Here is a 25,543-nt window from a genome sequence, read left to right on the forward strand (position 1 = left end):
TTAATTCAAAACTGATAAAAAGGAGGAAATACTTTTCACACAATAAGCCCATGGAACCCATTGCTACAATATACCATTGAGGCTAACAGCAGGATTCAAAAAAGGATTAAACACTGGTGGATAACAAGACTCGCCAGAGCTATAGTAGTGTTAAAAAAATTACACCCTTGTGTTTCAAACAAATTCCAATTATTTGGAGTGGAGATGGAGGAGTGTGTACGATGGGGAATTAGGAGGAAACTTCCCTGGGGGCAGATTCTCCCGTAACTGCCTACAGCAGGTTTTCTTGAACCTTTCTGTGAAGCAGTTGGAAGCAGCTGCTGCTGGCAACAGGATAGTGGACTAGATAAGTCCCATGTCTAGTAATTCCTTTTTTCCTAATTGCGCTAATGAAATGGTAAATATGACTGCATATGTTTGTGCATGGGCCTGGGGAAGAGGAACATACAGTGACAAGAAAAGCCTGCTGTCCTCTCTCTAGAAATGAAGGTTTTCTTCCCCACACTAGCTCAGGTAAAGTTTAGTTTAGTAAATATTAATCATATATTAATATCTTCTACAAAAACACACAACTTTTCAGTTAATGCAAAAATTAAAGGAAAAGAATTAAGGTGATTCCACCATGAGCAGCTCTCCTTCATATTTCATCGCTTCAATACTGCAGACAGTGGTAGGTGTGTTCTCTTCTTATTGCTATTTAATTCTGAAAAAGTCAGAGATAAGGTTGTAACTTGATTTCCTCTAAATACAGCAAAGGGAGTTTGGGGCCTACCAGAATCACTTTCTTTCATTCATTCTTCATTTTTAGTGTTTGCATTGCTTAAAAGTGTGCCCTAAATTAGTGAAAATGGTTTTGGGTGGGGAATTTTAGTTTAAAACACTGGTTTAAAGTTGAGGGCTGGGGAGTAGGCATAGCTGGCAAGCCAGTGAAACAACTGCATCTGTTTTGGCAGATTTTGTACGCTCAGCACAGAGAACTGTAGCTGACCCTACATCTTTGTCTAGCACTCAGCCTCCTGCTGGATTGGGTGAACAGCTTTGAGCACCCGGTGTTTAGACTTTAAACAGAACAATTGTAATGGTTGGCTCCTCAGACAGTTTCCCAGCCAGCTAGACAGGCACAAACACACCAGTATTCACTGCCCTGTTCAGTTTAACTTACAGATTTAGAAGTTAAAAATGATTCCCATTAGTGAATTAGCATCACTTGTAGCTTTCCAGAAAATTACATCTCTTCTGTAAGAGGGTGGTAACATTACTTTTCCTATCTCAAAGGTACTAAATCCCTTCATTATAACAGTCCTCTTAATGTAACCAGCATAGTGGAGCCACTCTCAGTGCCTTCATAAAATACAATGGTAAGGTTATTGTTACTGTATCATGGCAACAGGTCTTACGATCTGACATGTTTCTATAGTAGTAGCAGCAGGAGGCTCAAATGCCCACCTTTCTTAAAAGCTTCCAATTTACTGAGCAGAGTCTGTATAGCCCCTTTTATAGCTTACACTTTAAAGGAAAACTACTCATGTCAATAACCTCAAATTGAGGACCAGTGAAGCAGCACTTCTTCTGGATTCCTAACAGCACTGAAGCATTAAATATTTTATTCATATCCATTGCAACATATACAGAGTTAGTGATGGATAGGAGTGCTTTTTGTCTGCAATGTGGCGTGTACAACTGATCTATAGTCATATGTAGTAGCCAGTTGACAGCCTTGGTACAGCCTGCGCTGTGGAACAAAACAGATTGATTGTTTACTGAAGAACTGGTCAACCACAACAGAACATAACCAAAATACCTGATTGCATCATGTCCAAGTTAAAAGCCAACCCACTTCTATTGTTGCTCTGGCTTATGAACGGGATTCATTTGTTAACTAATATTCCCATGCAGGGAAAATCCTAAGGAACCAAGAAATGGCCAGCACTCATATGCTGAGGCAGCAAAACTGTCCAGAGACAAATGAGAATGGCAGCTGTACAATATGAGGAAGAGGGAGTGAAAGAGCTCAATCCTCAGTGACTTCTCTTGCCTCATGCTCTGGATCTGCATTAAACTTTCTGCTGGGTATGAAGAGGTCTGAAGAGCTGCTTCAGCTGTTTTTTCCTGTCATTGTTGTAGCCTGAAATGAAAGCATTAACAAAGTGACATATGACTTAGTCCCCTGAAAGGGTGAAGAGTAGAGATAATTGCCTGCTTTCAGACAAAGCTGTGCTCCAATCAGTTAGCATGAAGCTACAGCCAGAGAAAGTACTGAAGGCATATTTAACTACTTAGTGCTATGTGAAAACCTGTAGTAGGTGCTTTCTGCCTGATTGAACTGGGCATGACTATGGGCTATTAAACAAGAACATGCAACCAATATTAGAAATGTGCACAATAAACAGTTGTAACAATTGTATTAGAGACCTTTGGGAATAGTTTTTAAAAGGAACTGGCAGATGAAGAATACCTGTGCTGGCTCATGTGGTAAGGAGTTCCAGAAATCTAACTCCTGCCTACACATCAGCTTTTAACACTCCACAATTGGAAAATATTCACACCCTCACATGAGTACTACACTCCGCTAGCACTATGTAATAATTCACACCTGGTCCTTTTACTTTTGAGGGAAAAGTATGTTTTGCACTTTTGATGATGTCTTAAACAGTTAAAGACCTTGAGTGGGATGCCCTGCCACCTGCGTATGAGTGAAGTACCTAAATGTGTGTTTGCCATGAAGCTTCCATTTACTGGTGTATCCACATTCCCTTCTGCTCTACTGACCGGACCATCACTCCACATCAGGTCAAAGCCCCCAATACGCTTCTCCTTCCCTGTCAGCCTGCAATAACAAATACAAGGTATTAAAGTACATGGGTCATGGCTGTGTAGCTATCTGATTCACTGTCTGCGTGTTGGCTAGAAACCTGTGCAGATCAGGGAGAAAAGCAGACAGCTGAGAGCTGCAATGGGCAGCTATTTACTATGAATACCTTGGATTAGCACAATTGCACAGTCCATCATAAAATGATGCAAGGCAAGCTTCCTGGGACAGCATGACAAACCTGTAGCCTTGAGTAGGATAGTTTGCCTACAGAAGCCAGGGGACTAGCTCAGATACATTTTACACACTTTGGTAAGACTCATGGAGAGCAGTAAACTTGTTTTTCCCCACTCACCTGCCCTCCATGTCCACAATATGCAAAGTGTCCTTGAGAAGGCGACACTTGAGCTCATAGTCCTCCTGACTACTGGCAGTGAGGGAGGGAGAAGCATTAACCTCAAGAAGCCAGCTGTAAAGAGAACAGCAGTGAATTAGAGGGAAGCAGACAGCTAAGCAATCTGTCCACCTAACAGAAATGCCCATCTATGGAAACCTCATGGCACTGCTGGAGAGCAGGAAGGAGGGAGTGAAGTGATAGGAAATCTATCTCCAATTGGCATTCCTATACACAGTCAAAGAACATTCTGAGCTCAACTGTAATAAAGAGAGAGCCCCTCCAGCACCCTAAAAAGTATACAAGTAAAACTAAAGGCTAGATGGAACAACCGCCCCCTCGTCCCATTAAATCACAGGGTCAGTTTGAGCCCTTTCCTCGGTGCAGGGATGTGAATGTATTTTGGAAGTAGTTTCCTAACAAACTGCGCAATATGGCTACGTGGATCTGGAAGTGGCAAACTGTAATATTTATAGTTACATCGCAGTGATCCAGTCCAGTTCACCTCAACTTGATTTGTTTCTTAATCAGTGGAAGTTACACAAGCTCATTCTGTGCAGATTGTCACTGCAGAAGCAGTAGTTTGGTTTGAAGCTACGACTACAGCAGACTAGCTTGTACAAATTTGGGTTGTTACCCAAGACCACAGTGGAGCAGTGTTTATTAGCTCCCTTTAAATAAAGCTGTCCCTAGCGGCACTACAGAGACATCAGACTGATGCTAACAAGCCATTGAGGGTTGTAACTGGAACGCGGCTACCACATATTGTTAGAGGGAGGAAGAGGAAGAAACAAGAGGACGCTTAAAGTGGCACTTTCAACTTAAATCATACGTTATACAAATTTCCCTATCAATGTTACTAATAGCTCTTTATGTCATTAAAACTGAAAATCTTGTTGCTTTTGCTGCTCTTTGCTTACTTCTGCAATGAAAGCCTGTACTACTTTCAGGTTCCCAGTGTTGCAATATTTTGGTTGCAAACACTGCAGAAGGAGGTCTGTATGTTTAAAAGCACATTTTAATTGATGTATATTTAAAAAACAATTGAATTGTTTCTAGCAGTCACATTGTGAGAATATTTCTTTTTATAAAAATTGAAGTTGAACCAACTTTGAATGTATGATTTCTTGGTACAATCTCTCAGATTCCTGGGAAGTCTGTTCCCCAAAGTCTTCAACAGGAGAAGTACCCCACCACAGTCTAAAACTCTGTAATGAAGGCTGCCTCGTAGCCAACACTTCATGTAATTACTTTTGAGGTTATGGCAAGTGTACTTAATATCTTGTCCTATCAGTCTAATACTTGTGCTTGGCTGAATCTCAGTGTTCATGGGCGTGCTGCTGTAATACATAGTTACTGGAGGAGTTAGTAGCAGTGGGTTTCCAGTGAGTCTCCCTTCACTGGCCATTGCTAAGCTGTTTAGGCAGCCTTCCATTCACTGTATGCCACCTGTATGCTCACTAACATCCTTACGGCTTGAGATCCTGGTCTATCAGGATGTCGTATCCATACAGTTCAAAACAGTGTTTGTCACTGATGATCACTTTCTGAACACTCTGTAGGCTCTTGATGAAAATGTTGTCCATTTCTGCAAAAAGAGTCTCCACCGCTTCTGCCCCATGCTTGGCAGTCAGGTACTGTCGGAACCGCTGAATCATCCACTTGCAGCCCTAACACATGCAAAGACAACTGTAACAAGCTGTGTCTACATATGTGACCATGCATTTCCTTGACTACCTGAAATAATCACTCAATATTCTCTACAAAGGACAATTCTGGATAAGAAGCCAAACACCCAGAATCAGATGTTACTCCTCTCAGTGCATCTCGGAAAGGAATAATTTAACCTTACTCTAGAGAGAAACTGCAGTCTCTGCTTGAACGAATATTTAATCTCAAGACTAGGAGTGGTATCCTACTTCTCTTTCACAAGACATACATCTAGGACTTTCCTTTCCAAAGGACCAAGAAATATTAGGCTAGAGATTTAGAGGAGAAGCATATAAAATGGAAAGTTCAATGCAAGCCTTTGTTTCTATGAACTTGTAAGTATCTCAGATTCAAAGAATATTTAAAGCCGATCTCATTTGTTTAAGATTTTTTCTTTGTTCCAACTGCAGGTCCCTCAGAAAAAGGGGTAGCAATCACAGATGACCTCTGAAGATGCTAAGCTCATCTTATAGCTGTGGTAATAGCAGTGAATGCTAAGCACTACAAGTCCGGGTCTCTGACAAGCATTACCCAAAAATTAATTACTTGTGGGGTCAAAATGCTCAACACCACAAAGCAGTGCACAGTTGTAATGGAACAGTTAGAGCACAGCTCTCACTCACTGGATCTCCTGAAACATCCATCGGGTATCAGAGGACAGCCAAGGCAGAGCGTCCATACAGGGACTACCAACCTGCCATACACACTGCACAGTAGCTGGAACAACAAGGCCAGAACAGCTACTTGCTTGCATTCCCTGAACTATGCAGCATAGTGTGTGCGCTTGGACACAGGCTGGGTCAACTGAAATAGCCAGTAAGTTTTTACTCACCTTCTCTGGATCATAGTCAGGTGCAGTCTTCTGCACTGCTACATTGGTGAGATGCACATCTGGCATGAGGAGGAGATAAGGATCATGGAGACAGAAAATGACACCTAAATAATTAGAAATTGAATTTGGGTCCTAAACCAGTCTCCTGTGCTCCTTATGCCAATGAATCTCTCCTCCCTTCCCTAATTGTGGAGCTTATACCCACCACTGCAGGGAGACATCTTGGTGAAAATTAAGAGAAAATAAATATGGATAAAAATGGAAATCTGGAACAACTAGTAACAAAGTCAGAGCAAGTTTTAGCCTCCACTGGTTCTTGTGATGGACTTACAGGGAAGCTCTTCTCCTGGGAATGCAACCTAACCTCCGTGCAGAGCACCGGTGCCCAAGAATCTTGGAGACCCACTCTGGATTGCCTCATTAAAGCAACCCACCTTTTGATCACACTGAGCAAGAATGAGCAAGTTACTAAATATTTTACTAAGGAAAGTGGTGGATTCTCTCTCTTGATGTCTTCAAGTCAAGACTGGATGCCTTTGTGGAAGAATACGCTTAATTTTAGACAAATACATATTACGCTGTAGTTAAACACAAGTTATTGGGCTTAATACTGCGGTAACTAGGTGAAATGTAATGGGCTGTGATTAAGGCTACGATTTAGTCACGAGTATTTTTAATAAAAGTCATGGACAGGTCGTGGGCAGTAAACAAAAATTCACGACCCGTGACCTGTCCATGACTTACATTATAACTACCCCTGACTAAACCTTGGGGGTGGGGGTCACTACTGGTGGCAGGTGCCTGGGGAGCCACTACTGGAGGGGGCAGCAGCACCAGCAGCAGGGGTCTCTGAGCAGTGGCTGTTCTGGCTGCCCCTGGGACTGCTGCTCAGGCAGTTCCCAGGGCCAGCTGCCTGGGGCTGCCCGAGCAGTAGCTGGCGTGGCTGACCCCTTGGTCACTACAGCAGCAGCTGGTGTGGCTGGATGCGTGGCTGCCCGAATGGCTGGCTTCAGAGCCACTCCAGCAGCAGCCGGTGTGGCTTTCCCTTGGGGGTTCCTGGAGCCACACTGGCCACCGCAGATGTCACAGAGGTTGCGGAAAGTCACAGAATCCATGACTTCCCGTGACCTCCATGACAGACACGAAGCCCTAGCTGTGATAAACAGGAGGCCAGACTAGATGACCCTTCTGGCCTTAAACTCCATGAATCCATGGAAAAAGCAGGCTGCAATAAGTGCACCTGTACTACGAAAGTGGGACTGATCTCTTACGTTTGGCCCTAGCTGACTGACGTTTCTGGAGATCCACTGACACCAGTATTCCAGTGACAGAAGGTGAGAGTGAAACAAGATGACAGCAGAACAGCCAGTGAGAAACAAAAGCAGAGGGTGAGAATTCTGTAAGTCTCCAGAAGTCAGGAGCTTAGAGATAAGGGTACTTCTTCTTCTGGATCCCTTCTTCACGCCCAACCTCCCAAAATACTAAAATGGTAGATTCCATTCCTTAGTAACTGCCCTGTAACACAAAAGCAGAGGTCAGGATACAATGATCATCTATGCTACTTAGAGTGAAGCGTGTGTTGGAAAAGCGAGCAAAGCCGTCCCGGTATAACCAGGCCTTCAGCGGGATGTACTGAGAGAAAGGGGAGAGAGAAACTGAGGGTGAATAGCAAGAAAATCCAACCCAGTCACAGTAATAAAAATATAATGTACTTCTGCACTTACAGACATCACTAAAACATAAACTCTCAAGTCAAACTTTCGACCTGTGAATCAAAGAGAAATATGTAGCATAAATTTCACTATGTTATATTGCTAAGTCATACCTAGTGTTACAAAAACCCAAATTAGAACTTATCTACACACAGCCATGCACCAAAATAACTAGATGGGTCTTAAGTCACACCTTTTGTTGTTTTGGTACAAGTCTGTGTGTGGACATGAATTTCAGATTAAGACAATTTAAATCAGTAGGATGCTCTTGATCCAAAATAAGTGGCCACATACAGACTTGCACCAAAACGTTTACGCTAAAACCTTTTGGTGCCTGGTTGTATGAAGACAAGCTTTTAGAGAGGAACCTGCTACCATATGACAGTGGGGCTGGACTTATCTTTAATGTGTGTGACTTGAATTAAGTCTAATTTTTGTTCATTGGATCACCTCTGTATTCTCAAAATCTTTCTAGACTACCACACCAGCAGCACTGACTACGTGCAGCATTCTACAATTCACACTGAAATCCAGAAATAGCTAATTTCAGGCAAGAACTGACCATATAAAGTCTTAACCTTCATCAGACAGGTGATCTGGGGATCTCCCTCCCTATGTGACAGGAACATCGTAGGTGGAGTGTCTCTCTCCACATGTCAGGCAGATACAGACTGAAACAAGCATCTTACCGCCTATTAAATATGGGTTTTCAATATAGCACTGAGCTACATAATTCTCTACTTGAGTTTCATCTTTCTGATCATCTGTACGGACCCCATCCTGCAAAATAAAACAAGTTATTTCTTCTCCGTGGACAAGACTGAATGAGGAGAAAAATCAAATCACAAGCACTCACAGGATTCTCCAGTCAATCCATCCCAGTTTTAGATTTCAGATCAATGACAAAACATCCCACCTTTTGTTTGTTGGACAGTGAGAAAATCTGTTGTAATAATGGTGGATGGTGATAAGTGTTACATGTGAAAGCTGTAGATGGGGACAGTAAGTGACTAGTAAAGGTACACAGATAAAATTACAGTTGGAAGACCAAAGCTCTCCCTCAGCGGTCCCTAAACTTTTGAGGGTTGCACACCCCCCCCTTGTGTGTGTCCTTCTGAGCCGGGGCCAGAAGCGGGACCATGGGTGGGGGACACGGACAGGGGGAAAGGGACCGAGGCTGAGGCTGCAGCTGGGGTGGGTTGGGAGCAGGAGTGGAGCCACAAACAGGCTGCAGTGGGGGCCAGCAGCTGAGGCCACAGCCAGGTGCTCTGCTCCCGGCCTTGGCCCTGGGCCAGGAACAGCCGCCAGCCAAGGCTGGGACTGAGGGAATGGGCACGTGGGGCCGGAAACCAGGGATGCTGCTGGCAACCAGACTGAAGCAGAGCTGGGGGCAGGGAGGGAATGGTTGCACTCCATCCCCGCCCCCGGAGGAACTAGTCCAGGCCCTGCCATGCTCCCCTGGATGGTCCTCCACCTTCCCATTGGGGGACATGCCCCACACTTTGGTGACCCCTGCTCTAGGTGGACCTTCCCAAAAAAAAAAAAAAAAATTTGGTGGTGTGAGAAGAGAAAGTACATGTTTCACCTTCCTCCAGTCAATGACATCCTTGAGTTTTCGGAACAGAAAAATCCCTCTCCCTTGTGACCTGGCAACCTGCAGCATAAAGGAGAAGGGAAGTGTTAGTCGCTTTGTTCTTAAGTTTTCTCACTCGCCTCCAGCTGGGAACAAATGGTTACTGAAAGAAATCTTATTTCTTAGCACCATGGTAGCTAACAGAAGATCCACGTTGCTGCCCCCTTTTACAGTTGTTGGCAACTCTCACACCAGCAGTTAGCATTCCCTCCAGGAACAGATGTTGTTCTCTAGAAGGTGATTACGGAAGCATCTGTTGCGCACCAATTCATCCGTTATTTATTAAGCACCCAGTTGGCATTCTGGGTGCTGTACAAAGTTAAAAACAGGAGACTCAACAGAAGGCATTGGTCATTTATTGTTATTAATCTGTGTTACCTTAACACCTGGGAGCCCTAGCCATGGATCTATTTGAAGGGCTGTCTTCTGAGTAAAAGACAAAACCAGGCTTCTGGCCCCTTAACATCATTTAACTTCTGTAAGAATAAGAGTGTCAACCCCATTCTTGGACAAATTCCTACTCAGGTAATGAACTTCTCCCTGCAGTTTCACATAGGTAGTTGTATCCTATTTCACTTCCTGTCCTGAACTGTTGTGTTGTGCTGCTTGGACCTAATCCTGAGAGGTCAAGGATCTCAGAATCAGGACCTTAAATGCTGCTGTTTGAGTGGTGCGTGAACTGGTCCTTATATTTATGCAGGCATATTGGGAGACATTGTTTTGTAAAGCACTTTGAGCTCCTTGGATGAAAGGAGCTATAACATTAATAATATAAAAAGTCAGCCAAAACCCCACACAATTCCAGTTCAGATGAATAAGTCAGTGCTTTTCCATAGTGTGCTTAAAAAGTCAGAAGATGCTATTTTATGTAAAGCTATAAAAAGCAAATACTTGATGGTGTGTGGTGATATAAGGGTTTTAATGGGATGGTGACAGTATTCATCAGTGGGAATGCCATGAGTTTTACAGTCATTCCAAAGGAGAGGCAATAAAACCTTTACATCACCACATGCCATCATGGGTTTTGTTGTTCCACATTTTAGACAACAGTTACCTTAGATTTTGTAAGTAGTTTAATACATTTTTATTGGGACTATTTTTCACATCTGTCTGCGTGTAAAGCCAGATTGCCTTAGTTACTAGCTACAGGCCATGGAGTGACAGTAAAGTTACATTTTAAAAACCTCTAAAAATGAAGCTATTTTCTGTGAATCCAGGGTGACATGATTTTAAGATCCAATCCTTCATGACCTTAGGAAGATAGGCCAAGGATAGAAACAAGCTGCTTTACACACTGGAAATCCTGGAATCCCAGTTCTCCAGTGTGATAAAACAAGTGTTTCTAGCTTCAAACTGCCACTGAGCCAAGACAATATATCATCTCTCTAAGTTTAAGTTTCCATTTTCCCTGCTGCACGTTTGTGGGGAAAAAAAGTAAAGTGGCAGAGGCTTTTCCCCCTCTTTTCTTTCGATGGTGGCTCTCTGAAAGTAGCTCAGATGTTAGACGTTGTCTAAGGGGAGATGGCTTAGTGGGCAGAATGCAGGTGAGGCTGTCCCATGGGACCAAATAAAAGAAGTTAATCACATGATTGCAGAAATACAGTAACACAACACATGTTTTTGATTTAAGCTATATTTGGATTCTGGGTGTATCACAGTAGCATTTAATGAAAAGGAGATACAGCAACAGTCCATCATGAGAGAGGCAAACAAGCTACAACAAGCAGCAGGAATGTACAATGAGCTTGAAGATCACAAGTTTGCATTGCACATTAAAAGCAGCCAGAAGTGGCTCTGATGGACCACCCACTAAGAGAGTTCTATCACCAGCCCCACAAGAGCTCAACCCTTGGATCAGAATTATGCACTCCCACCCCCCACATAACTGCAACACACACAGGGGCTATCTGAGACTGCAAGATCTAGGTCATTTCAAGAGCACAGAGTGATATGAGGAATAACACAAAGTTTATTTTTACTTTTGAGTTTTGAGGTCAGCCACAAACTACTTCATTCCAGTTGTTGGTATATTTTTTGTGGCCACAATCTTTAAATATATTCTAATTTATTGTATTCAGGTTATTTCCAATGATAATTGAGGTTGTGGGCACAAAATATAAACTTAATATAAGGTTTCTTGTTGCTGATTAACCCAAATTAACATTTGTAGACTTGGATAATCACTAGCTGTTATCCTCATGGCTGTAATTAAATTGTTAGTTTGCATAATTGCCTCCCATTCACTACTCATAAACCCACTCTTATTGATAGGCTGATCTGCAGAATGAGACAAACTGTCTTGTCCCCTCCTACCAGACCTGCAGTGCAAAGTGACTGTCCTGTTAAGAACCTAAGACTGGCCATTCTGCATCAGACTAGCCCAGTATCCTGTCTTCCAACAGTGGCCAGTGCCAGATGCTTCAGAGAATGATCAGAACAAGGCAATTTATCGAGTGACCCCCATCCCTTGTCATCCAGTCTCAGCTTCCTTATCCTCCATGAATGTACCCAATTCTTTTTAACCCAGTTATTCTTTTGGTCTTCACAACGTCCCCTGGCAACAAGTTGCACAGGTTGACTGTGTTATGTGAAGACATCCTGCTTTATGTTTGTTTTAAACCTGCTGCCCATTAATTTCACTGGGTGACCTGTGGTTCTTGTGTAATGTGAAGGGGTAACTAACACTTCCTTATCCACTCTCTTCACATCATTCATAATTTTATAGACCTCGATCATATCCTCCCTTATCTGTCTCTTTTCTAAGCTGACCAGTCCCAGTCTTTTTAATTTCTGTTCCATACCCCTAATATTTTTTGTTGTCCTTCTCAGTATGTTCTCCAATTTCCTTTTTTGGGATGGGGTGACCAGATCTGCATGCAGTATTCAAGGCATAGGTGTACCATAGATGTATATTGTGGCATTATGACATTTTCTGTCTTCTTATCTATCCCTTTCCTAATGGTTCCTAACATTCTATTAGCTCTTTTGATGGCCATTGCACATTGAGCAGATGTTTTCAGAGAACTATCCACAATGACTCCAAGGTCTCTTTCTTGAGTGATAACAGCTAATTCAGATGCCATCATTCTGTATGTATAGTTGGGATTATGTTTTCCAATGTGCAGTACTTTTCATTTATCAACATTGAATTTCATCTGCCATTTTGTTGCTCAATCAGAAATGTAGGATTGGAAGGGACCTTGATAGGTCATCTGCTTCCGTCCTCTGCACTGAGGCAGGACTAAGTATTATCTAGACCATCCCTAACAGGTGTTTGTCCAACCTGCTCTTAAAGCTCCAGTGATGGAGATTCCACAGCCTCCCTAGGTCATTTGTTCCAGTGCTTAACTATCCTTACAGTTAGGAGGTTTTTCCTAACGTCTAATGCTAACCTAAATCTCTCTTGCTGTAATTCAAACCCATTATTTCTTTTCCTGTCCTCAGTGGTTAAGGAGAACAATTTCTCACCCTCCTCCTTGTAACAACCTTTTATGTACTTGAAAGCTGTCATCATGTGCTCCCTCAGTCTTTTCTCTCCAGACTAAATAAAGCCAATTTTTTCAACCTTTCCTCATCGGTCATGTTTTCTACACCGTTAACCATTTTTGTTGCTCTCCTCTGGACTTTCTCCAGTTTTTCCACATCTTTCCCAAAGTGTGATGCCCAGAACTGGACAAAATACTCCAGTTGAGGCCTTACCTGTGCTGAGCAGAGAGGAAGAATTACTACTTATGTCTTGCAAAAAGAACGAGGAGTAGTTGTGGTGCCTTAGAGACTTACAAATTTATTTGAGCATAAGCTTTTGTGGGCTAAAATCCACTTCATCGGATGCATGCAGTGGAAAATACAGTAGGAAGATATATATATACACAGAGGCCATGAAAAAATGGGTGTTGCCATACTAACTATAACGAAAGTAATCAGTTAAGGTGGGAGTACCTAGAAGTCTCCTACTACAGGACAGGCCCAACAAAGAAAGTAATAGAACGCCACTAGCCATCACCTTCCCCCAACTAAAACCTCTCCAGCACATCATCAAGGATCTACAACCTATCCTGAAGGACGATCCCTCACTCTCACAGATCCTGGGAGACAGGCCAGTCCTCACTTACAGACAGCCCCCCAACCTGAAGCAAATACTCACCAGCAACCACACAACAAAAACACTAACCCAAGAACCTATCCTTGCAACAAAGCCGGTTGCCAGCTCCGTCACTGATTATTAGGGGCCTTCATGGACCTATCACTCAGCCCTATAGGGGCTTGTTTACTGCAATCTTACCATGTATATCTGCCATCATGTGCCAGCAATGCCCCTCTGCCATGTACACTGGCCAAACGGCGACGTTCTCTACGAAAAGAATAAATGGACACAAATCAGATGTCAAGAATTATAACATCAAACAGTTGTATAGGCAGTGGGGGGGGTCCAGGGGCAGGGAAGGTGGATGGAACAGTGGTCCGGGGGCCATTAGGGGACAGAAATGGGGTGGGGGGTTGGGAATGGACATGAGATCCCAGGGTGGCCATCAGGGGGCCAAAGAAGGGGGGGGGGTCAGATAGGGGGCAGGGGCCGGGCCACGCCTGGCTGTTTGGGGAGGTACAGCCTCTCCTAACCGACCCTCCATACAATTTCTGAAACCCGATGTGGCCCTCAGGCCAAAAAAAGTTTGCTCGCCCCTATGCTAATATATCCCAGAATGAGTTCACTTTTTTTGGCAACAGTATGACATTGTTGACTCATTTAGTTTGTCATCCACTCTAACTAGTGCATTCTTTTCTGCAGTACTCCTTTCTAGGCAGTCATTTCCCAGTTTGAATTTGTGCAACTGATTATTCCTTCCTAAATGTAGTACTTTATTTGTCCTTATTGAATTTCATCCTATTTAATTCAGATAATTTCTCCAGTTTGTCAAGATCATTTTGAATTCTAATCCTATCCTCCAAAGCCTTGCAACCCCTCCCAGCTTGGTATCATATGCAAACTTAATAAGTGTACTCTCTATGCCAGGGGTTCTCAAACAGGGGGTCAACAAGTTTATTACATGGGGGAGGGGGTTGCAAGCTGTCAGGCTCCACCCCAAACCCTGCTTTGCCTCCAGCATTTATAATGGTGTTAAATATATAAAAATGTGTTTTTAATTTATAAGGGAGGTCACAGTCAGAGGCTCGCTATGTGAAAGGGGTCACCAGTACAAAAGTTTGAGAACCACTGCTCTATGCCATTATCCAAATATTTATGAAGACACTGAATAGAACCAGACTCAGAACAGATCCCTGCAGGATCCCACGTGACATGCCCTTCAAGCTTGACTAAGAACTATTGATAACTATTCTCTGAGTATGGTTTTCCAACCAGTTGTGCACCCACCTTTAGGTTCACCTAGGCTACATTTCTCTAGTTTGTTTATGAGACAATCATATGAAACAAGTATCAGAGGGGTAGCTGTGTTTGCTGCTTTTGCAGATCCAGACTAAGAGTTCTGTGGCATTTTATAGATTAACAGACATATCGGAGCATGAGCTTTTGTGGATGAATACCCACTTTGTTGGATGCATGTCGGATGCATCCATCCGACGAAGTGGGTATTCACCCACGAAAGCTCATGCTCCAATACGTCTCTTAGTCTATTTGGTGCCACAGGACTCTCTGCTGCTCATATGAGATAGTATCAAAAGCCTTACTAAAGTCAAAATATATCACATCTACTTCTTTCCTGCTATTCATAAGCTTGTTACCTTGGAGCCTATTTTAAAAATTGGCGTTACATTACCTGTCCACCAGTCATCTGGTATAGAGGATGATTTAAGCAATAGTTTAAGTAGCACAATTAGTAGTTCCTTTAGAAATTTTGGGTGAACACCATCTGGTCCTGGTGACTTATTACTGTTTAATTCATCAGTTTGTTCCAAAACCTCCTCTATTGACACCTCCCCCTAGATTTGTCAGATTCCTCAGATTTGTCACCTAAAAAGAATGACTTGGGTGTGGGAATCTCCCTCACATCTGCTGCAGTGAAGACCAATGCAAAGGATTCATTTAGCTTCTCTGCAAAGGCCTTGGCTTCCTTGAGTGCTTCTTTAGCACCTCGATTGTCCAGTGGCCCCACTGATATTTTGGCAGGCTTCCTGCTTTTGAGGTACTTAAACAACATTTTGCTGTTAGTTTGCGTGTCTTTTGCTAGTTGTTCTTCAAATTCTTTTTTGGACTGGCTAATTATACTTTTATACCTGACTTGCCCAAGTGTATGTTCCTTTATTTTCCACAGTAGGATTTGACTTCCGGTTTTAAAAGGTGTCTTTTTGTCTCTAACCACCTCTTTTACTGTTGTTTAGCTCCAGTGGCATTTTTGGCCCTTTTAGTGTTTTTTTTTTTATTTGGGGGTACACATGTAGTTTGAGCCTCTATTATGATGTCATTAAAAAGTTTCCATGCAACTTGCAGGCACTTCACTCTTGTGACTGTTCCATTTAATTTCCGTTTAACTAGCCTCCTCGTTTGTGTGTAGTTCCCCTTTTTTAAGTTATATGCTACTGTGGTAGGTTTCTTTGGTATTTTCCTCCCTACAAATGTTATATTTAATTACATTATGGTTGCTATTACCAAGCAATTTGGCCATATGCACCTCTTAAGACTAGATCCTGTGCACCAATTAGTTCTAAATCAAGAATTGTCTCTCCCCTTGTGGGTTCCAAGACTAGCTGGTTCAAGCAGCAGTCATTAATGATGTCAAGCAATTTTATTTTTGCATCCCATCCTGAGGTGACATGTTCCCAGTCAACATGGGGATAGTTGAAATCTCCCATTATTATTGGGTTTTCTATTTTTGTAGCCTCTCTGTTCTCCCTGAGCATGTTACAGTCACTGTCGTCATCGAGTTAGGTGGTCAGTAGTATATTCTTCTCCTATGCTCTTACTAGTCAAGCATGGAATTTCTACTGTAGAGATTCTATTATACTGCTTCATTCATTAAGATTTTTACTATATTTGCCTTTATGCTTTATTTTCCATATAATGCCACTCCCCCACCAGCATGATCTATTTTGTCATTCCTATATATTTTGCACCCTGGTATTACCATGTCCCATTGATTATCATTGTTCCACCAAGTTTCTGTGATGCCTATTATATCAATACCCACGTTCTGAGTCTCACAGATGGGTGTACATTTAATTACGCACTATGGTACAATATTCATGATGTAAAACATTTTGAATCATCTGGCAGCAGGATGGCATTTCTAGGCTCTATTCGCTATATTTGTAATTTCTAAAGGAAGCACATTTTTTCTTGGTCCCAAGGATATGCATCCAAGTGGAATTTACTTCATACAGCACAACTCCATTTATCTCCGGGTCTCAGGGGAGAAATGGGGTTTCAGAAGACAGGAGGAACCAGCCACTGGATTCAAAAAAGGCTCTTGCTCCTCAACCCTAAAGCACAATGAGGAAGCAATGCCAGCCAGTTACAGACTAGCTGGCCTTGCTGATGTTACACTCAAGGGGTGAACAGCCTTCTCTCTGGGTCCCTCATCCCAGAATGCAGTGAAGAGAATGCCAATCAGCTTTCTAAACTGGCTGGATTTAAAAGGGTTATATTAGCTTATGCTCAAATAAATGTTAGTCTCTAAGGTGCCACAACTACTCCTGTTCTTTTTATTAGATACAGTGTGTCTCCTTTAAAGATACTGGCTTTCTTCTCCCGTATTACTTCAGGGGTCACAAAAGACTTTGTTAACACAAAGGTCCAGTTAAACAGAGTTATATTTTGTGGACACTCACATCTGTGCACACATGGGGTTTAACTGACTGACTTCAGAGGAGTTCTGCTAGGGGTGAATTGGGCCATACAGCAAGAGCCCCTGGGGAGTTCCCTGTTGCTTCAGCAAATCAGCACAATCTGTATCTCAACATAGCAACTTCTTATATTCACAGGCTCTCCCCACCAATATCCACACATAATGTTTTCACAGTTAGGTTGCTTTGGCTCTGCAAATAAATGGGGTTATTTTTCCATTTTTGAAATAAGTTATTACAAGTGAAGAAACATCAACCAAGAGATTGGACAAACAGCACTTTTGACCACTGACCATAGGTGGGGATTCTGGGGGTGCTCCAGGAAGCACCCATGGAAAAAATTAACAGGTGCTTAGCACCCACCGGCAATACAGCTGCAGCCCCAGCCAGGGATCAGTAGTTCCTTTGCAGCCCCGTCCCCACTGATCAGCTGGTAGATGGCTGTGATAATCGCTTATGATCTGTTCAGCTTTTGTAGCCCCTGGGCTTGCTAAAACAGAGGCTGACCCAACCCTGCTTCAGCCCTTGGCGTGGGGCCCGTCCTCCAACAGCCTCAGGAAGCTGCTCCACTGCTCCAGCCAGAGTTAGGGGCAGGCGAGGGGGAGCACAGCCTGATCAGTAGCAATGTGACCTTGCTCACCTGGATCGGGTGGCCCTGTCCCCTACCTAGATCTCCTGGGCAGGCTCCAGCTCCCAGCAGGCTCCAACTGCAGGCCGCACTAAGTGAGTCATATTTCAGGCAAAGGGAGCGTTGGAGGGCCTGCTGCACTGTCAGGAGAGGGGGAGGGGAGTCCACCATTGGTGCAGTTTGGGGGTGCGGGGGCATACAGAGTCACTGCCACTGCCTTCCCCCATTTCTGCAAGTGCCACTCTTCTCTCTCTGCCTAGGTGCGAAAGTGTCTGTCCTCAGGGGTGCCATTTAGGGGAGGAAGGATGGGGACTGTCCTGGCCCCCCTGTATAGTAAAAATATGGGGGCAAATTTGTCTCTCTCATCCCTCTTTTGCACCCATGCATCCTTTATCTAAAATACTTATTTGGCACAGATGTTAAATAGGTGTTAGCAAAATCAGACAAAACAGAGTTTTCCAAAGTGTGATTTAAATCCCTTCTCCTCTTCATTGGTCAGTTTTCTGTCTCTTGGCTCTTGTGATGTTATCATTTCACTAGTTCTCCTGTTATCTGTGGGTATGTCTACACTGCCCACGTTACAGCGTGGCCGCAGCCATGCTGTGATGTGGGCAGCGGAGTCATGCTTTATCACTGGAGGAGAGCTCTCCCAGCGATAAAAAATAACCAACCCAGATGAGGGGTGGTAGCCTTATCGTTGGGAGCATGGCTCCTGTCAATAAAGCGCTGTCTATACTGGCGCTTTTCAGCACTAAAAGTTTTGTCGCTCCGGGGTGTGTGTGTGTGTTTTTTCACACCCCCAAACAACTAAAGTTAGCGCTGAAAGTGGCAGTGTAGACACAGCTTTCTAGGCTTTGGACTAGCATTTGTCCACCCGTTATAATTGTTTGCCAATTGCTTGATAAGTGGCTGTAAATGCTAATCCAGATGCAACCATTTGCAAAGTATCAGGACATGGTGGCTCAACCTCTGGCAAATCACAACATTTTTGCCCCAGAACAAACATTTGTGGGGAGACTCAGTTATCAACACAATTAGCATTTACAATCAATGATACTGAATTATAACTGGACCACCAACTCTAGCCTAGACAAAGCCAAAGCATGAGACAGGACTTGGATTTTTAATATAAAAAGAGGCAACATAAATGCATCTTCCCTTGCCAAAACAAACAAACAAACAAACAAACAAACAAACAAACGTCAGAGGGGTAGCCGTGTTAGTTTGGATCTGTAAAAGCAGCAAAGAGTCCTGTGGCACCTTATAGACTAACAGAAGTTTTGGAGCATGAGCTTTCGTGGGCAAATACCCACTTCGTTGGATGCATGTACAAACAAACAACACTTGAGCCCCCAAATCTTCATGCCTTTTTTACACATCAGAAGAAAATCAAACAAAGGCACAGTCTCAGTTGTTGCCCCTTTACAGATCACCTTTAAAAATGAAATTATCCTTTACATTCCTAATTTCCCCAAATCAGGGTAGCTGCTGACTTTGTGGGGCTAAAATTCATTTGCAAATTTAACACCATTAATTTGGGCTTGAATAGGGACTGGCATTGGCTGGCTCACTAAAAAAGCAACTTTCCCTCTCTTGGTATTGACACCTCCTCGTCAGTTATTGGGATTGGACCACATCCAACCTAACTGAATTGGCCCTGTCAACACTGCTTTTCCACTTATAAGGTAACTCCCTTCTCTTCAGGTGTCAGTATAATATGCCTGCATCTGTAATTTTCACTCCATGCATCTGAAGAAGTGGGTTTTTTACCCACAAATGTTTATGCCCAAATAAATTTGTTAGTCTTTTAAGGTGCCACCGGACTCCTTGTTGTTATTGTGTCAGATTATTCATCTCTTTGGAGCATCCTAATTCATCTGAGCACACCCTACTGAGATGAATGAGTCATTCCACATATCAGCAGGATTCCTGTACTGCAGAGGGCTGAGCAGAGCCCCTTCCTTTGCACTAGCTCCCTGAAGTAGACACAAAATCTGGGGCTTCCTGCTATTCCTCTTGCTGTCTCCAGCTGGTGGATGTGCTCCTCACAGCCCATCAGTTACCATCCTCCTTTCTGTCCCATGGCCCTTCCAGCCCTACCAGGGGCACGGTGGGGCCAGGAGGAGGGCAGAGCTGGGAACTAAAGTGGTAGATCATTCCCCTCCCACAGGTGTCTTCCAATCATACCTCTTCACTAACACCTCTTCCTCAAGAAACAAGGGAAATTAACTGCCCCAAAACATGGTTAATGTAGGTCTGGTTTACACTACAGCGCCTTTGCCAGCTAGACTTACCCCTGCTTAGTACCCTCTTCAATTCAAGAAGTGTGTTTCAGATTCCTGCTGGCACTGCCAGTCTGACGTGCCTTTTCTGGCTTGTCAGATTGAGTTTATATCTGCTGGTGAATCACAGCATCACTCATTAGACTACTTCCTGGGCTGGTGAACCACCTGTAGCTCATTAATTTTATACCAGTGTAATTCCACTAATTTCACTGGGATTGCTCCTGATTTACACTGTACAAGTGAGCAGAGAATCAGGCATAGGCACAGACTCCAAGGGTGCTCCAGGGCTCAAGCACCCATGGAAAAAAATAGGTGGGGTGGTCAACCCCCACCAGCCACAGCTCTTCAGCTGTTCTACAGCTGGCATGGGGCCTGGGGAAGAGGGCGGAGCAGGGACAGGAAGAGGCGGAGTGAGGGTAGGGCTTCAAGGGAGGGGGTGGAGTGGGACGGGGCCTGGGGGAAGATTCGGGGTGGAACACCCACCAGGAAAAATAAAAGTCAGCACCTACGCCTATGACCAGGGAAGACTGGCAGAGGCCCTGGAGGTTTTTCGCCTTCCTCTGTAGCGTGGGGCACAGGTCACTTGCTGGAGGATTCTCTGCACCTTGAGGTCTTTAAACCACAATTTGAAGACTTCAATAACTCAGACATAGGTTAGGGGTTTGTTACAAGAGTGGGTGGGTGAGATTCTGTGGCCTGCATTGTGCAGGAGGTCAGACTAGATGACCATAATGGTCCCTTCTGACCTTGAGTCTATGAGACCACCTGGCCAAGAGCAATGCCTGCTATGGATTTGAATGCATTCCCTTCTCTTCCCACAGAACACCTAAGTGAGCAATGTCTCCTCTGAATCGTCCCCTTGGACAGGACCATACTTACTGGTTTCATAATCCAGGTGATGCCAGGATTCTTGCGAAATTCTTCCACAAACAAGTGGTACTCTGATGGCATCTCAAAGGTCTTGGGGAAAAAGTCACATTTTGTTGCCTCCAGCTTTCCTGCCTCTCTCTCTATCTGCTTCCGAAACCTCTTCAGGTTCTTCACTATGTAATTCTTACGAGTCAGCTGAGTGGAAAGAGAAATACAAAAGCAGACTCTGCAAACGTTAACACAAATTAATCATCACTCTTCTTTCACTTGAATTGCCCAGGAGATGAGATGTTTCTGGCAATATTTGGTAATAGATCTCAGCAGTGATGCCACAGGAAGTTAACTAACTGAGAAAAACAATGGGTAAAGTTAGGGATTCTTTCCTTCTTTGTGGAGGAGTCTACATGGTTGGTGTGTGCGTGGGTTTTTGTTTTTTTAGCTCTCAGGAGGAGCAAGGGGAATCTGTAGCAATCCACAGTGCATTATTTCTGGTCTGAAGCCTTTAGGTGTAGCTGCTATGCTGATTTCCAAAGCAAACACCAATTTTTAGGGCCTGTCTATACTGAAAATACAACCATCTCAGATGACCTGGCTGCAATGCAATTGTCCTCAGATATATTTAAAACAGTTCCATTTTGTAGTGCACATGGGACTTTACATGCTTTCTGCTTCTGCTAAAGCCTTGAACATGATACATTCTGGAACTATGCTAGAACTGTCCCAAGGAAGAACTGTGCTACAACACAGTTGTCCTTGTAGTGTACAGTTGATCCTGGATTCCTGTGACAGTCCAGCTCAGCGTTCATGAGATTTATCACATGTGGAATACAATAAATCTAGTGTCATGTCCCTGGGCAAAGCCACTCTTCTGTTTCCTGGAGTGAAGGAGATTGATAATTTCTGAGGAGGGGTTAGCACAGCAGTCAGGAGGGGATTAGGTTTCACGGCAGGGAATATTACAAGGTATTTTCCATCAACAAGCTTTTTACATGGAAGTTTACTGACTATTTCCCCAAAACTATTTTCCCAAACCATCCTGACGCATATGTTTCACTCACAGTGGTTTCTTACCTCATAATGGTTCCGGAAGTGGCATATGCGAACGTGTTCATCCATGTAGGTATGGTCAAAATTCTCCCGAAGCCAGCTGATATCACACCAGTAAAAATCCCACTCACCCTCCCTATAGAAAGAGGCAGAGAGACAGCAGGTAAGGCAAGCACTAAGTTCTAGGTCATCACCACACCCACCCTTCTTGACAGCGACCAGCTGTCATCACCACTACTGCTTCCTTCTCTCCTTGTAGTTTTTACAGGCTAATAAAAAGTCTTGGTACACATGATTAATCCATTTTTTTTGTTTATTTTGTTCTTTAAAAGTTTAGGCTCTGAATTTTAATGGTTCCAATTACAACTAAGCCTGTTTTGGTCTGAATATACCAATGTATTAGGTATAAACAAAACAGTTATACTGATTCTTGACTACCAGGAGTTCAACTGAAATCATCCAATTAGTTAGAAAAGCAGAAGCAGGACTTAGAATGGAGTCATCTACAACCAGGCAACTCCACTGAAGTCAGTCCCCTCAAATTCAATGTGCGGCTGTCTTCCCCCTGAGTCAGTAGGACATTATTTAATTGTATTTATAATATCCTATTTAAGGGATGACAGATCAACAGCAACAGAACTAAAACTGGAAAACTATAGTCAGCAGTTCCTAGTCTTCTGAACACAACAAATCAGGGAAAGAAAAAAAAGCTAGAGACAGGATAAATGACCCCAATACTGAACTGGAGCAGGAACGAGAGAGACTGGCTGAAGAAAGAGACTGGGTCAGCACACTAATTTTCAGCCACATTTAATTATAGTGGTCAAACACAGCTGCTTCTTCCCTCATTGAAGCAGAATTGAGATCAATTGTTCTGCTGATGTGGACAGTGTCACTCAGCTTCAACAAGCCAGTCAACAAGCCTTCATTCTAAAAAGGGTTGACCACACTTTGTTGAAAGGATGCTGAACTGATATGACCTGGTCCACAGCAGCAATACAACAAACTTCAGTATGAACTGACAAGAAGTTACGTTAGAGACACATTTGCAAACATGGCTGAAAATTCTAGTGGCGACACAGTTGAATATGACAATAGAATAGGGAAGGCTAACCAGTTGCAAAGGGAAAGAATCTGGAGCTTACTCTTTTACTTCAACCCATCCTGGTCTCCGACGCAGGATATCTAAGATGGTGTTTGTGAGCGCACATTTGAATCGGATGCAAGCTCTTGGTTCTCTGTGGGGGGGGAAGAAAAAAAAAAAAAGACACCATACACTCTGTGAAATCCAAGAGCAAGCCTGCCACAAATGCAGATCTGGATTCTGTGCCTTGTTCTGCCACAGGCTCCTTGTATAACTTTAGGAAACTCACTTAGTCTCTTGTGCCTCAGACTACCCATCTGTACAATAATGATGATAATACTTCCCTATCTCACAGAAGTGTTGTGAAGATACATTCATTAATATAGACAAGGTGTTTATATACTATAGTGATGAGCATCATAGAGAAGCCTATAAAGAAAATAAATTTTAAAATGAACTATGTTGAGACAACCCATGTACGCCTTAACCAGTAAATGTAATATAGTGTAATCTCCTGAAATGCAGAGTATCTCACTCTCCTTTTTACTCTGATAGTTCAGACTTTCTAGTTATCCTCTAATCCAGGGGTTCGCAACCTTTTTCTTTCTGAGGCTCCCCCAACATGCTATAAAATTTCCAGGGCCCAGCAGACTCTGGGCAGGGCTTGGGGCTTCAGCTACTGGGATGACGGTGGTCGGGAGGAGGGAAGGGAGAAGGTGGGGGGCTCAGGGCTGCTGCCCCATGGGATGCTGGGCTTTAGCCCTATGGGGCTGGGGGACTCAGGGCTTCTGCCCTGCGGGGTTCCCAGCTTTACCCTCCGGAGTGGAAAGGGAGGACTTTGGGCTTTATCCCCATGGGGCTCCAGGACTTGGGGCTCCCGGCTTTATCCCCATAGGGCGCTGGGGCTGGGAACTTCTGTCTGCCAGGGCTTGGGGACCCCCTGAGATGACTCATGGACCCCCAGGAGGCCGCAGACCCCTGGTTGAGAACTGCTCCTCTAATTAACAAGATAGTCTGTATATTAGATAAAATTACATGTCAGCCATACCACCTTGTATTATGATCCCATCCAACCCTGCAGATTAAGTAAAAGGTTGGTCAGTGCATGCGCTGCTGGATGTGAGCTGCCAAGGAACACCTGTGTGCTGCAAGGAATGGTCCTACTGACTCTTTCCTCTAAGTCTGTAAATAATCAATGCCCCTAATTGTGTTATGGAGTGCTATGGTGCTGGAGGTACTATTTTTCAGATAAGATATAAAAACAAGGTACTGACCACCTGTGGTCATGAAAAACATCATTAAACTGTTTGGGTTAACCTCAGTCTCCTGGTAAAGTTCCATCTCAAGTAATTATTTTGCCTGTCTAGAATTCCCCCTGCTGATTCTACTGATACTGTCTATTTCTTGTACTAAATTGTTATGCATTGTTACCAAGCACTGTTAACTATTTGCTGTACTTCACCCCAGATGTTGCTGCATTTTAGTGGTGCATGAAATGATTCCCTACACAGAGTCTGAACATCAGTTTATTACATTTGGGATTCTTTGGGATGATGCAAGATCATGATTAGTTCTGGGCAGAGAAACATCTCTCATTTCAGGGGGATTTTTAAATTTAGTTTCATCCCCATTTGGAACAAAACCCCCAAATTTTGAAATTCTGGAGTCCTGGCTCTGGGGCAGTCTGCTTGGAACTGCAGACCCTGGAGCCCTGAAGTCCTAGACTCAGAGATAATCCTCCTAGAAGGCTACCCCAGAGCCATAGACTCTGAAAACCTATCATCTCCAGCAGCCTGCCAAGGAGCTGGGCAGGCAAGCTGGCAAAAAAAACCAGGCAAGTTTCTGACGGAAACATTTTAAGACCTGTCTGGTTGCCAGAGGAACTTTGTCAAAATTGCACTGACTCCCCAGAATATTTAAATTCTGACAAAATTGTTTCATCAGAATTTTTCCAGCCAACTCAAATCATGACCACAAAGATATATTAGTAAGGAATATATAAGCCCAAGGATCTAGGACCGAAGTGACAATATCAATTCCTATTTGAAAAGAAGCATGACCATCAAAGGCAGGCAAAACCCTGTTTACCTGAATAGTTATGGTGGGAACAGTGATTGCACAAAGGCCACTGACCAGTTCTCCTCAAGAGAAACAAACGTGAAGTAACACGCCGTACATACCTACCCTCTTCATGTCCACATGCAAGTACCTAATTCAATCTACCCTTCAGAAAAAGAATCACTCACCTTTCTTTCAGCTTGTGGTAGCCATAGGACCCTTTATGGCCTGCATTCTGCAACAAGACAAGTAAAAAATAAATTCTAACAACGAAATGGGGGAGAATAAGGCAGGTGCAGGATAAGTTGTGGACAGCTCATTGGAGGGTGCTTTGTCCTGGGCAATTTCACCAGTATCTTTAGTTTTCACTAGGATGCTGGCAGATACAGCACTTGCCAATCAGGGCTGAACCTGACCCCATTTTTTGGAGCAGGGCCTGTTTTCAAGCCCCCTGTTAGCATTTAAATACCAACAGCCCGCTAACACTGATCACTGCAAAATCACCCACTGCTCCGGCCGCGGGACCCCGAGGGGAAGGGGGGGCGGGGCCCCGGGCCGCTCCGGCCGCGGGACCCCGAGGGGAGGGGGAGCGGGGCCCCCCGGCCCTCACCTTATTCTTCGCCATGGCTCCGCCACCCCGCGGCTGGGGTCACCCCAGAGCCGCCGCCATCTTGCGCGTCTCGT

The 25,543-nt window shown here is 43.8% G+C and overlaps 1 protein-coding gene across 2 annotated transcripts; it reads right to left on the minus strand.

Moving 5' to 3' along the window:
- Nucleotides 1–1,587: 1,587 nt before the first annotated feature.
- On the minus strand, nucleotides 1,588–25,543 carry TTLL9 (tubulin tyrosine ligase like 9). Of its 2 annotated transcripts, XM_032766278.1 has the most exons (14): nucleotides 25,470–25,543; nucleotides 25,048–25,094; nucleotides 22,863–22,955; nucleotides 21,742–21,853; nucleotides 20,680–20,865; nucleotides 9,043–9,111; nucleotides 8,147–8,237; nucleotides 7,470–7,510; nucleotides 7,290–7,377; nucleotides 5,746–5,804; nucleotides 4,677–4,873; nucleotides 3,165–3,278; nucleotides 2,703–2,827; nucleotides 1,588–2,125 (listed from the first exon to the last, which is right to left on the minus strand). In XM_032766278.1, the coding sequence occupies exons 1-14, from the start codon at nucleotides 25,482–25,484 to the stop codon at nucleotides 2,055–2,057; spliced, it is 1,308 nt and encodes a 435-aa protein (XP_032622169.1). In that variant the 5' UTR covers nucleotides 25,485–25,543; the 3' UTR covers nucleotides 1,588–2,054. The 2 variants fall into 2 exon arrangements, with proteins under 2 accessions (XP_032622169.1, XP_074928260.1); XM_075072159.1 differs by having other exon boundaries at nucleotides 1,588–2,827.

Source organism: Chelonoidis abingdonii, chromosome 14 (genome assembly GCF_003597395.2).
Source record: "Chelonoidis abingdonii isolate Lonesome George chromosome 14, CheloAbing_2.0, whole genome shotgun sequence".
NCBI classification, from domain to species: domain Eukaryota; kingdom Metazoa; phylum Chordata; order Testudines; family Testudinidae; genus Chelonoidis; species Chelonoidis abingdonii.